This window comes from Pinus tabuliformis, chromosome 3_2, assembly GCF_031772625.1.
Source record: "Pinus tabuliformis cultivar Carrire ecotype Pingquan chromosome 3_2, CPIR1, whole genome shotgun sequence".
In the NCBI taxonomy this organism is placed as follows: domain Eukaryota; kingdom Viridiplantae; phylum Streptophyta; class Pinopsida; order Pinales; family Pinaceae; genus Pinus; species Pinus tabuliformis.
The window spans coordinates 263,462,584-263,477,474 of record NC_142302.1 but is presented as its reverse complement, the minus strand read 5'-3'; the positions used below and the strand labels follow the sequence as shown (position 1 = coordinate 263,477,474).

General features: G+C 42.7%; 1 protein-coding gene across 1 annotated transcript; it reads left to right on the top strand.

The window, feature by feature from the left end:
* Positions 1 to 8,537: 8,537 nt before the first annotated feature.
* LOC149180670 (uncharacterized) lies at positions 8,538 to 12,536 on the top strand. The gene is made up of 2 exons (XM_089413949.1): positions 8,538 to 9,730; positions 10,253 to 12,536. The coding sequence occupies exons 1-2, from the start codon at positions 8,538 to 8,540 to the stop codon at positions 12,534 to 12,536; spliced, it is 3,477 nt and encodes a 1,158-aa protein (XP_089270075.1).
* The last annotated feature ends 2,355 nt before the right edge of the window (positions 12,537 to 14,891 follow it).

Below are 14,891 nucleotides of genomic sequence, written 5' to 3'. Positions count from 1 at the left end.
GTTGCAGGTTGCATCTACGTGTTGGATCAATTTCAAGCTTAGCCTCTGAATCTCAAGTCTTGGATTACAACAACCGAGTGCAGAAGGAAATGCATCAGGAAGAAGTAGAACCCCCCAGATGCGGGTGAAATTAATGAACTTAATGCTCTTCATGAGAGACAGTAAGGTTTGGTACTGCCAGTTGCAGGGCAGCGTGGCTTCCCAGGATTTCACCCGACGCAAGAAGGATAAACTTAAGAAGGGCAGATTTGGTAGGATCTCTGCATTAATGGTTTGCTCCATTTGAAGTGAAGCAATGGTGGTTATAATCATGGCACTCTTGATTATTCTCCTCACAATTAGTGTTCAGTCTTCGTGCTCCAGGCTCTGGTTTGCTGCGGATTTTGGGGGAAAGCAGGTCTTTGCTCACAGAGGCAAGCTTCATGCCTGTACTCCATTATCTTGGAGGCGTATTATTATGTTAAGGGTCTGTATGGCAGGTTAAACTCTGCTATCAGCGGTAAGCTTTCTATTGCTCTGGAATTTCGAATTGGACGACCCTCACCATCCTCTCAGGCCTACTTTGTGCGCTCGAATTCATTCCCGGTGCAATCTTTTGCCCTCCAGTCATTATCCTTGGTTGCTCTGTGCCTCCCCCTACGCACCTCAATATGGTTCGCCAGAGTGTGAGGAATCATTCTAGGGGGCGCCGAGGTAGCCGAAGGAGTTCGAAGGCAAGCTGTTATGTGGACCCTGAACTGTCTCCTGTCAATCTCCCCTCCTCTCCGGTGAATGTGCCTCCTCCTAGCCGTGCTCACAGGCCGACTCCGAACAGTGCATTTCAAACCACTCACTTCAAGTTCCAAAGCAATCTCAATAGGCCATTGATCACCACTCATATCACTATTATCCCTTCAGAAGAAGAAAACCAGCTTTATCCTCTGGTGTGCGTGGCTCCTGAGCCTTCTCAAAGCAGTGAGCAATTTACGGATGGGGGAAGCCCGAAGAAACGAAAGGGAGATAGGCTTGGCAAGGATGAAGCTCCCAATGTTACCCCGCCTCTTGAAGACATTGTCTCGGTGGCCGGGGAAGGGAATTCCAAAGCCACTAATCATCCCATGGAAAACCAGTGGGCGAGAAGGCTGGAAGCGAAGATTTGTGGATTGGCAGTGCGTGTTCAGTGGTGGAGATGCCTCCTAGTGAGGACGTGGATGTTTAAGGCCACCTGGGTCTGTTCAAACTTTCTTTTTGGTTTTGCTGACGTCTCAGATGACCATTTCCAGGTAGTTTTGTTTGCAGTCATGGTTTAGTATCTTCAGCCAGATGATTTTGTTTTTCCTCCTAGGCAGTGGCAATATAATGATCTTCTGGTTAGCCAAGGAAAATGTATGTCTTGCTTTCACGTCTCTTCTTATGTTCTACTAGTCTATCTCTGGGCTCTACATATGTTTTCTAGCTTTCTGTAACTGGTCTTCCCAGGTTCTTCCTATACTGGGGCAGTTTTGCTGCATTGAGTGCTCTCGGGTACTGTTATCTGAGGCCTCAACTCCTTGTAATATTATTCTACTTTTCAGTTAATAGAATTAGTCTTTGCCGAAAAAAAAAAAAAAAAAAAAAAAAAAATGCAATAACCCATGAGATACATATGTGAATATAATATGGTTATGAAAACATTGTGCATTATAATAAATAATTTCTTATTATTTTACTACAAACACATGATAAAAATTCATAGTTAAAATTTAGGGTATCTCTTTTGATGCAAGAACTAAATTTAAACACGAAAATCAGCTCAAAACCACCATCATTGATAAGAATGTCGAAGTTTCTAGTAGTACAAATACATATGGTTTTGCATTTTTATGATGAGAAGGTGACCTTAGCACCATGAAATCTAATTATTTAGGAAATTCATCTATTTTCTCATAATATTGAAGCATTTCCATTCTTGTTGGGTCTTGAATTACTTATGTCAAATTTCATTAAAGAGTTTTGGTTAACAAAACCCAATGCATAATAAAAAAATATTTTGAACCATGAGAGAATAGGAATATATTATATCTTATAGAAGTTCTAATATGTGGACATATTCAATGAGTTAAATTTGACTTGGTAATTGAAAATAATTTCAAAATGTTGACGGTGTCAGAATTCTGTTAACCAAGGGGTCTCCTCGATGTGAAGTCCCAATTAGACCTCACACCATTTGGAGTAGCAGCCCCATATGGAATATCGACCCGGTTGCCATGTATTATTATAGATTTTCCTTGGCTCTAACTATCGGCAAGAGAGTAAAACACATGGTTCCTTCGAAAAGAAAGGGGGTGTGCCTGGTGAGTGTTCGATCGTATGGGTGTCAAAGTTCTTTCACTGCGGAGGGGAGGAAAAGTGAGCCTCTAAGAGAGGGGTAGTAGTACCACCCTAGTAGAGACACACATGAACACGAAGGGTCTGTACAACATCAAGCAGAATAGTCCATAGAGATGAGACGACCATTAAAACCAATATAATGAAGAAGATTTGTCTAATATCCAATGGAATAGTCCACGAGGATGCGACAATGATAATATAAATTACAGCACATTCTCAATATGATAAGTACCAAAATAACTGAAATAGTTCAACTAATTTAGCATAGATGAAAGAAAACATGAATTACAAGCATTCACAGAATTGTCTTACAAATATTCATAATCCATGCATGAAGAGCATTCTGTCCCATAGGGCTTCCGTTATTAAGTAAAATTTACAAGACACGTGTATAGAATGAACATCACTAGCTCCAATAATGGAGTGTTGGAGCCACTCCTTGCTCCTCAAAAGAACTGATATGTCTCTATAATGCCTTGTGGGAGGAGCCAAGGTGAAAAGTCCTTTGCTCATACAATGAGGGAGTATATATAACCAAGGGGTGATGCTTCCCATTCCTTGTGACTCTTTGACTACCCTCACGATTGTTTGAATTCCTATGACTTTTCAACTTACATGACTCTTTATATTCCTTGTGTGTCCTTTGGACTTCCACTTTACAATACATTTTGAATAGCATTTACATGATTCACAATGCCGATGTGGCATATGACAACTCATGACATGACATGACACTGCTATCATGGACTGCTTGATGATGTGGTAGTGTCAAGAAACTTCTATTGTTGTGTGTTGTATGCTTGAGAATGCTCTTCTTTTCACCTCTGTATGACTTGGTGATAAGGAGTTTTCAATGATCTTAAGTCTTGAGTTATGATCGTAAATTGATGTCCCTTTGCTTTCTTGTGATTGATCAACTTGCATGCTCGTCTATAAGAGTGTATTTCAACATGTTTCCCTCCTTCATATCTTTATTCATCATCTCACCACAACATGGTAAGGTACCTGAATTTGCAATTCACTCATGACAAGACGACATCAGTTCGATAAACCCCTAGTCTAATATGGTGCACATTGATCCACTGACTCAGCCGAAATTGGGTGACAGGCTGGGAAAGAGGCTCACTAATTGTGCAATATTTTCATAGCTCAAGCAGTCAGGGGTGACACTTGAGCCTTGAGATTACACAATATGCAATTCAGATTGGGTCGAGAAATAAAATTGTGTAGTCTGGGAGCTCAGGATGACAGGAAATGGATCAACCTATTGCATATTTCTAGAGGATAGATGAGCCTGGGTGACTGTGTAATTGCACAGTTCAAGAGATCAAGGCTAAGGCTTGAGCCTTGAGATTGCATAGTGTGTAGTTAATGTTGAAGTAAGGGAGAAAAGTGCATGGTCTTGGGAGCCAGTGAGGCAGGCTAGGGGATGGATGCTGAGTGAGCACACCACACAATTTCGAGAGATAAGGGAAGCTGGGAAATTGCAAAACTATGCAGTTCAGAGGCTCAAGGAATGATCTTGAGGCCTGTGATTGCGTAGTGTGCAATTAGGGCCAGGTTGAGGGAAAGGTTTGCGCAATTCTGGAGGCCAAGGTCGGAGCTTGAGCCTAGAAACTGCGCAGTGCAGCAATCCTAGGAGGTAGGAACTATGCATTGCATAGTGCCAAGGGGCAAGGTTATAGCCAGAGGACTGAAAATGTGCAGTGTGTAGTTTAGGGAGGTCGAGTGAAGACAAGTTGCTTCGTCAGGAAGCCTTCTAAAAAATGGCTAAGTGTAGGACCGATTAGACTAATGTGACAGTGATAGAACTTTGACTGTGATCTCACACTTAGAATACTTGACGACAAAACAATATAGATCACCCAATACACATGAAAAATAAATTTCCCTCCATGTGACAACTTTATGACCGGTTACGACAAGTGCAACACTTAAGATACACTTTGTGACGACTGTGACGGCACTTGCATGACAATGCTTACAACTTTGTGAATGAGTGCGACATATATTTACATAGTTAGAAAAACTGATATACACAAAGGTAGAACCTTGAAACCATAAGAATAGGCTTTTACACATTGTGCAACAACCAATCATGCCAAAAGATGACAATTTACCCAACTTGCAAAAGGGAGTAATACACTTCAAGAAAGTTCATGAAATAAGCTTCGATGTTTGCGACAACAATGTACAAGACCAAGGAAGGCTCTGAAATTGAGTGTAATAAATTTTTTTGAAGGGTGTTGTAGCAGCTACATCGATTAGTGACACACTGGTAAAATTCCAACTTCTCTACCTCAATTAACTTCTTCGGTGTAGGTCCTTGGTTCTTTAGGGAGTATTGATTCATCATGCAAATTACTTGGGTCTCCCCACTTACCCCATGAATAGACACTATCCCCTTTATGAATTCTCGATTGAACACAACATAAGATTCAACGATATCATAATGTTTCGAGTTGGGAAGGGTAGTGTAGCTCACAAGCTTAATATTTTTAGAGTACAATTTTTCATCTTTGATGTTGCTTCACTGCCAGTAGGCTTGGACAGTACCTCAAAGGAATCATGCGAGAACACAAACATTGCTCCATTGCTAGTGAGCCTAGACAATACCTTGGCAGAGTTTCTTGCTTCACCTCTCTGTGTATGAAGCCTTTCTCCTTTTTCACCTTTATTTATTTATTTTAAAGAGGACTATGCATCAATGATTATTCATTTTAGGCGGAAGAGGGATCTTGACTTATTGAGAGAAAGAGAGGTTGTTCCTTCAGAGAAGCATATAGATACCTATGATTTAGGTTGATCGTTTAGATTTTTCCCCTTCTCCTCTTCTTCTGATTAGATAAGCATGTAAACACCAAAACAAAAAACCAGCAACGGACATAAGGTTTCCTGAATAGAAATAGGTTTATGGATTGACCAAAACTCTCCTTACGGACAGATCATATTTTCATCAGAACTTCATCGACCAAAAAGTATAACCAACACAAGGAATATTGACAGGAGGTTAGCCAAATGTTGCAGTGTCACAAGACTCTTTAGACTTCAGCCACACATATACTAAGAAGCCAACATAGGTCCAGACACAACACTTATTCACATGATGAAAACAAAAGGAGAAAAATAAAAAGAAATAAAAACAACAAAAACAAAACGAAAGGAAAGACAACACACAACGAGGAAACAAAACCATAAGACAAGAAAAAAAATCTCAACCAAATCATAATGCAAGAGAAAAGTAATAAAATACAAGAGAGACTAAAGATAACAACAAAGAATGAGTGCAAGGTAAGGAAAACTAGGATGTAACTAATCTTACTCCTAACCTAACAACTAGAAGGTTGGGGTCACGTATAATGGAATTTCCAATGTAGACATCGTAATCGTTCCCGACTTGCAATCACAAAGAATGATCGATTAAAAAAAATATAAAGAAATGTGCAAGAGAAAAGATGAGAACTTGAATAATTTCCACAACAAAAGGAAGGTCTTGCCTGTGGGAAGAAAGGTGTGTCACAACCACTACTTTCATCCAATTCACATTCTTACCTTTTTGATGAATACCATATTTCAACAAACCTCAAAAACTTCTTGCGGATGTGTCTCCATCTACACTGAATTCCTTAGCAAGTGCGAGGGAATATCAATTTTTTATTTTTATTTTTGATAGAGCTTTCTAGGTAAGATTGTTCCAACCATTCAACGAATGGATCGTAAAATTAATTATGATCATCTTGGAAAGCCTGAAATCCTTGAAAATATGAATTTTCAATTAGAGGCATGGGATTGTGATGGGAATCTTGTGAGGGAATATAGATCTAATCATATTCAATGGTCATGTCGAGACAGTGAGGACCTAACATAACCATTAGCGAAGGCTGAAGAGCCTCAATTGCTCAACAAAAAATTGCATAGTAAGATGTTGAATGATGAATATCGAAGGATGTAAAACAAATTTCACTGGATATACTGGTGGGAAAATGATAAAACGAATGACAATAATCAAGGATAGAATAATGATTAGATGGGTTAATCAAAGCATCATATTCCCACTTTGTAATAAATGAAGATAAATAAATTTGAACAGTTTCATAAATGCTCTGAATAATAGAATAATCTTCCTCGCATGGTGGGAGGCGCGATGGCTCTGAAACCGCGCTCCACAGAAGACCGCGACGGTTTCGGGTAAAACAACGCATCGGACACAGGACCACAGAACGGTTGTTTTCGGTCGGGAGTTAGGGTTTCTTGAACAGGTGACAGCTCGACGTCGACGGTTGCTGTTCGCTCTCGGTCGCAATGGAGGACTTTCCGGTAACGGACCTCGTGGATTATTCCGAGGATCCGCTATCCGGACAGGCGGTGTTCACCGACCCTATATTCTCATCTCCGTTTCAGGCAACTGTTACAGATTCTGACCTCCTGTCTAGGGCAAACTTGTCGTCAATTTCCACTGCTGATCAGGGTCTCGAGGCACCTCCCCTATCGCCTGCTACCGCTTACTTGCTCGCATCTTCATACCCAGAGACTCTGACTCTGGATGACATTCCTCCCACACCGATTATTCTTCCTTCCTCACTCCCGGATCCTAGGGTTCATGTGCCCCCGCTGTCGAACCCGGCTACCCCTCTTGCGTCATCCGGGTCAAAGCCCTCTGGATGTTTTGGCACACCAGTGATAAATTCTAGCGCTCCGGGGTCCTCCTCGGCGGGCAATACAAATCCCCTCTCTGAACACCCATCCGCCCCGCGAACAAAGAAGCCGAAGGCAAGATGTGTTAGGGCTATCAGGAAGGACACCACCGTTACCTTTGGGAATTCGACAAGCTTCGAAGAGACCATGGCGCTCGCCTGCACCGTCTTGGTGGGTCACGTGCGAGGGCGCACATTCTCGGTTGATCGTTTGATTCGATGGGTGAAGGAAATCTGGGGCTCTTTGCTTCCAAAGCTCCCAGAGGTTGAGGTACTCCCACGGGGATGGTTTACACTCCAATTTGCGCACGAAGATCACACGAACATCGTACTTGAGAACTATTGGCACATAGAAACAGCCCCTGTACTCCTGAAACGTTGGACCCCGCTATTTGACCCTGAGCGGGAGCAGATCGCTGCTGGACCTCTGTGGGTAAGATTGCCTGGACTCCCTAGGCAATATTGGAATGAGGAGGCGTTCATCAAAATAGGAAACGCTCTGGGGACATACCTGGATCATGACCGCTCTTATATAGACACTCGGAGAAGAACCTTGGCTCGCATCCTGGTACATCTTGACACCAGGGAAGGATTGGAGGAGGACATCACCCTGCAATGGGGAAGGCACAAGCGCATCCAGATTCTGGACTACGAGGGTGTCCCATTTCGGTGCAACAGATGCCACCAGGTAGGGCATCTCTATAAGGATTGCCCTCTCAATAATCGTGGGAACAGTCCACCAAAGCATACTCCCATTGTTTCCCGAAGATCGGCGCCACAGATCTCCCCGCCTCAGATGGCTTCATCAACACCACAGGGAGGGTTTCAACATCCACCGTCTTCTGCAAAGGGCACAGCCACTCCTCCCATGACGAGGACAAGGGCAGCTGCGGCAGCTTATCAGAAATCAGGTACTGACTTACCTCCCTTATCACAATCTCTCTCCCTTACATCTGATTGCATTCACTCTATCTCTGTATCTAAGGCTCAATGCTCAATTCCGCCGCCCCCTCCTACTACTGCCACTATCCCCCCTTCCCTTACCCATGATCGCTCCCTGTCCCCATCTCGCCCCAATGTGCCTCTTTCTGGATCAAATCCGCCTCACCATTATTCACTCCGGCCCCGTCCCTCTCAATCTGTATCTGAGGGTACCTCGGGGTTGTGCATTATTCCCCCTGAACCTGGTCACACCTCATCCAGGGGTCGAAAATCCAATTTGAATAAAGCCATTCGGCGTGCTGGGGCTGAAGTTGCTTCGGGACGTCAATCCACCATTGTCGGGGCCCTTAGAGCTACAAACCCCCCTCGGAGGGTTCCCCCATGAAGTGTCTCTCATTCAACTGCAGGGGTCTAGCTAGCACCCCGAAAAAGCTAGCCCTAAAACGACTTTTTCAGGTCGAAAATCCTGACATCATCCTCCTTCAAGAAACCCTGGGTTCTGCAGAAGCCATATCTCTTGCCTTGAAATCGATTGCGCCAAAGTGGCAATACATGGGGTTGGATGCTATGGGCCGTTCAGGTGGTCTGGCCATTGGGCTCAACCCTCTTTCCATCAGATTGGACTCCTCATGGGGCGGACCAGGATATTTGGGTGCTGACATTTTTTCAAAAGACCTTGGGATGCCACTGCGCATCATCAATATTTATGGTCCTTGTCAGCAGAGGGAAGGATTCTGGCGCACCCTCCTTAATCGTTCTTTGCTGCAAGAGGAAAACCTGATCATTGGAGGCGACCTAAACTTCTCCTTGGGATATGGTGAATCTTGGGGCTCATCTGCTCAATCAGATCCCATATCAGACTTCATGAGGAATCTGCTTGAACAGCACGATCTCATCGACATCCCTATGCATCACCCTCTTCCCACATGGAGGAACCGAAGGATCGGATCAGCAGCCTTGGCTCGTCGACTTGATCGTTATCTGATCAAGGGACCGTTGCTCCGCAATCTCCATCACTATAAACAGTGGGTAAGTTCGGGGGGAATCTCGGATCACTCTCCCATCCTGATGGAAATTCTGGGCCCTCACCCTAAACCAAAAGCTCCTTTTAAATTCAACCATCATTGGTTACAGGACCCTGGTTTCTCTAAGCTGGTCACTGACTTTTGGGCAGCTCACCCTATTGACAGAGAACCCTCTTTGGCCAGGGGATTTGTAAAAAATTTGACGGAACTCAAGCATATTGTGATTGAATGGGCCAAGAGGAAAAAGGCAAGGGAAGATGAACTGCTCACCACGATAGAAGCAGACATACACGCCCTGTTGGATGAACAAAACTTGGGCTTTATCTCTGTGGAAAGCAAGCATAGGCTGGTTGATCTAGAAGAGCAGAAGTCTAGCATTCTCAGACTCAGAGAAGAATCGATCAGGCTGAGAAGTAGAGCTACTTGGCTCAAGGCTGGGGATGAAAATTCCAGATTCTTCCATAATTTTGCAAATGGGAGGAGGGTTGCAAATACCATCTGGAACCTTCCCTATCCGGATGGGGGTCTGGCAGACTCTTTCAACAAGCTCTCTAGCATGGGTACCTCCTATTTCAAAGGCATCTTCAAATGCCCTGAGGGCTCCAACCTGGCTGAAATCTTCCGTGTCGCTTCCCATTTCCCGAGGTTCGTAAACAATGAAGACTTGGAGGATCTAAATGCTCCTGTCACCATGATTGAATTGGAGAACACCATTAAATGGTTTCAGAAGGAAAAGAGCCCGGGCCCTGATGGATGGACCATTGAATTCTATCTGGCCTTTTTTGACATCTTGGGTGAGGACATATTAAGGGTGGTAGAGGAAAGCAGAACCTCAGGTCAGATCTATCATGCTATAAATTCTACCTTCATTGCGCTTATTCCCAAGTCCGACTCGCCATCATCCTTTGCTGATTTTCGTCCCATTTCGCTATGCAATGTACTCTACAAGATCATATCCAAGATCATAGCCAACAGGATCAGACCCATCCTTTCCAATCACATTGCTCCTCAGCAATTTGCTTTCTTGGAAAACAGGCAGATTCATGAAGCCATTGGCTCTGCCCAGGAAGCCATTCACTCTATCTGGACCAAGCACCTCAAGAGTATTCTTCTCAAAATCGATCTCTCAAAGGCTTTCGATAGAGTCAGCTGGCTTTACATCAAAATGATTCTCATTCACCTGGGCTTTCCACATCAGCTTATCACTTGGATTATGGCATGCATTACCTCTCCTACTTATAGTATTCTGATAAATGGTGCTGCATCCCATTTCTTCCACTCTGAAAGGGGACTTCGTCAAGGATGTCCCCTTTCCCCCCTCTTGTTCCTATTGGTTACAGAAGCGCTCAGTCGTCTCATCATTGATGCAAAGAGGGATGGAACTATCCGGGGCCTAAAGATCTCAGAAGCTTGCTTCCTAACTCACCTTCTATTCGTGGACGATGTCCTTATACTTCTCGATGGAAGTATTCGGGATACCTCATCTTTCAACAGAATCCTTAATCTTTTTTCACATGCCACGGGCATGGTGGTCAACCATGAGAAGTCTTCCATCACTATGGTTGGTACATCTGTAGCTGAATCACAATCGGCTATGCAGGCTTTTCCATTTATCACACAACCTCTGGATCGAGGTCTTAAATACCTTGGATATTGGCTAAAGCCTACAAACCAAAAAATTGCCGACTGGGTATGGCTTGTCACCAAGATTGAAAAGAAAATAACTTGTTGGTACTTCAGATACCTATCCAGAGCAGGCAGATTAACTCTGATCAAATCTGTGCTGGAAGCAACTCCTGTTTTTTGGATGGCTTTAGCATGGATTCCCCGAAACATTCTCTCAAAGATTCAGAGACTCTGCAACAGATATTTGTGGGCTGGAAAGGAAGAGAAGCGCACCTTTGCTTGGATCTCCTGGAGTAAGATTGCCCTCCCTAAGAAGTGGGGGGGCTGGGGATTAAAGGACCTGGCATCCTTTGCAAAAGCCCTCGCTGCTAAAATGGGTTGGGCATTGCTGACTTCCCACAGTTTATGGACAGAGATTGTATACCATAAGTACATCTGGCCTCTCGACATCATCGATTGGGCCAGACTCCCAAGCTGGAACAGAACGGGCATCTCTTCCATTTGGAAAGCCCTCCTACACTCCCTCCCCCTCCTCAGGAGCAACATCATATGGCGCATAAAAAGTGGGAACAGAGCACGCATCGGAATGGATCCATGGAGTGGATGCGGAGGAAGACACAGACTTCACTCAGACCTGATTGCCCTCCTAAACTCCCGTGGCATTAGAGTGCTTGCGCAGATCGCTGACCCTGAGGGCTCGGACATATTACATCAGGCTTGGAAATCTGGCACACAGTTAGACATCCCGATCAGATGGCACGAACCATGGAAAGCATACTGTGACGCCCTCTCAGAATCCCATATCAGAATTGTGGATGGACCTGATGAACTCATCTGGCAGATTGCTGATAGTGGGATTTACTCTCCTCGTGAGGGATACAAAGTCATTATTTCTCACAGAAAGCCGGAGGTGCTTGATAGATGGTGGCACCAGATTTGGAAGCTTAATGCATCGCCCAGGTCTAAGTTATTTACTTGGTGTGTCCTTCGCAACCGCATTCCCACTGACGAACACCTCAAGCGCAGGGCGGTATCCGGTCCTTCGCGTTGTGTGCTGTGCAAAGCAGACACAGAGACCACCGAACACCTATTTTTAAGATGCCCCATTGTAAATCAATTATGGCATCATATCAAACATCACATACAGTTTTCGGGCGATTGGTCTGGTACAGACCTTATCAACGCGTGGATGGATTGGGGGAACAGACACAGTGGTTCGAAATCTGTAAACCTTCCGATCATAGTAAATTGGTCTATATGGAAGACTAGGAACAGAATGATATTCGATGGATGGGAGCCTACATGGTCTCTCGTTGAAGCTGGTATCATTACAGCATATAACGAACTTCCGAATCCCCCTCCCCCAAAACAGCGACGGCCGACCCCTCCTCCCAATATTGACATGAGCTCACCTTGGGCTTTCTTCGATGGGGCTGCAAACGAACATGGTTGTGGAGGGGGCATCATTATACACAAATCATTGAGGCACTTCTATCACATCAAAGTAGGACTGGGGGCTGGCACAAACAATTACTCTGAGCTCATATCTCTCCGCCACTTACTTCATTTTGCACTCAGCCATCATTGCACCAGCATCAACATCTATGGAGATTCTCAGATTGTCGTTAATTGGGTCAATAGAGTTACTACATGTCACTCACACACTCTAAATATACTGCTTGATGAAGTCTTTATACTAATGGAGGCTTTTAACACATTTCACATATCTCATATATACAGAGAACATAACCAGACTGCTGACAAGCTTTCCAAGGAGGCCGCGGTGATGGAAAATGGCTTATGGGAAATCACTGAATCTTTGGAACAGCAGGAGCAGAAATACCACCATCGGCCATATATAGACCCGTCATATCCTACTGCGGGTCTACAAGCGACTTAACAAACAGTCTTTTTTGTTATTTGACTGCACAATATGATATATATGTAAATAGATCGAGGTTTACCTTAAATGGCACCATTTTTGCACAATTTTTGTAAATGTAACAGACAGATATACAACACTGATCTGCAAATATCTTGAAAATGCACTGAACAGTTTGGCATATGCGACAAAGCATCTACATATGTAATCTTTCATATTTATAATGAAATATTACGGATTTTTCCAGTGGAAAAAAAAATCTTCCTCGCATGGTGAATGAGAGAAACTATTTCTTTGTAACTGGTAACACACTACACTAGCACCGTAATAATCAAAAGAAGTGAAAAGAAATGCTAGTACAACAAACACATGAAACTAGGCAAGATATAATGAATGAAGAAGAATTTGATTTGCACAATAACTCATGCATTTATTCGCACTCAAGAGGATTTCAGGTGCGATGAAGAACAATATTTGCAATATGACATTTGCAAGGAAGGCCAGGAGCTGCTCATCATGAAATAAACCTGATAGATATGATTCCTTCAGCCAAAGATGGTCTTTGGAATTTTCAACTTTGAAATTCCATGACTCTATGAGAGATACACATTCCAAACCTGAGTTTTTCGGGAAATATTTGCATGAAGATGAATGAACTAAAAAAGATTCATGAATCTGGTCAGAAGTAAAATATTGGAAATTTGAAAGATCACATCCGAGATACCAAAAATTTCTCAAGAAGAAATTTTCATTAAGTGAAACCATGCAAAGAGAAGGATTGCAGGAGAAACCATAACTGACTTAGTTCGGGGGGCTTACCAGAGTTGCAAGATCCTGACATAACCATTAACAAAAGTTGAAGTGCCTCGACTCCTTGGCAGGTCCCAAAACTTTACGGGATTGTAAAATCACATTTTGAAGATTGAACTAGATCATGCATGGTTTGAGGATAACTACTACTACTGGTTTCAATAAAGCCACTGCTCACCAAATGGAAGCCATCTCTAAAACTAATTACACCAAATTTTTTAACTTCAACAACCAAATTACTCAAGTGGAAAGGTTCTTATGATCACAAATTCGAAGATGATGAATTGGGGAAATTTCATCAGCAAGTTGATTTGAAGAGTTGTCTTCATGTAAGATAATAGATGATGAGGGGTGGAAAGAGTACTCAATGATTCAATTGCTTTCATTTGCATCATGGATAACCTCACTGTCTTGTGTCAATTGAGAATATAACTCATTGGATGAAGAACTTAAATAGCATGGAGTATCTCTATCGCAAGTAGATGCTTTGCAGATGGTAGAGAACAAGGGATAGTAAGATGAAGAGGAAGTTTCAATAAGCACATCTTCTTTGACCAAATCAAATTCTGGATCTAAAGTAAAATATTCACGAGAATCTAAAATATTAGCTGATACACCTAGGCATTTGCGATCACATACATAAATAGAGTCATCATCATCAGAATGATTGTTTCCCAAGGCTACAAATTGGTCGAAAGAATTGATTACATTTGATTCACTACTGAGATTAGTAGATTGCGAACCATCCAATAATGGAAGCACAACTTCTTCACATGGAGGATTTTTGAAAATAGAAGAAGGATTGAAAGTGTCTTCACCTTCCTATTCCTCGACACGTGTAATGTGACTACCTTGTGTCTAATCACAATTTGAACTAGCAATGCAAAAATCAAGAGAGTGTGAAAGACTAGTTGGTGGAGCAGATTGATCAAGTGGATCAAAATACAAAGAGTCATGGCATGCAGATGATAGAGGATTAAAAAAATCTAGATCAGATTAAAGGCTAGAGTTATGAATGATAACATCATGTTGCAGAATGGGAAATTTAGTCTTCCCCATGGGATTCATGATCCATTCTGGGATTTCCTTCATTGAATCTTAGTCACGAGAAACGAAAGAATAATAAGAAAATGGATTAGGAATTTGATTTGCGGTTTTTCAGCTTTATTACCATCGCACAAAGGCGCCTTCATCGAAACTGGAAAAGGAGGAGGACAAAGAACACAAGGAGTAGTAAATTCCTCCTCTGAAATTATAGGTGTCTCATGATTCACAAGAGTTGGGGAAGTAGGAAAATCAGGGGGTTCAAGTTCACCATGTAAAGGAATAAGAACCAAGTGCTCAAACTCTTGTTTCAAGAAATCTTGATTCATGTCTTCTTCAGATATTTCACAACAAAGGTGAAATAATTGATCAGAAAAATCCTCAACTGATTCATTAGGTTTCATTCTTAAGAGATTGATTCTTTTATGAACATATTGATAATTATACCTATCAAAGGATTGATGAAGCTACCTAAGGAAATGATGAAGGGAGTGGATGGAAGCAGGTGGCAAGGTATGA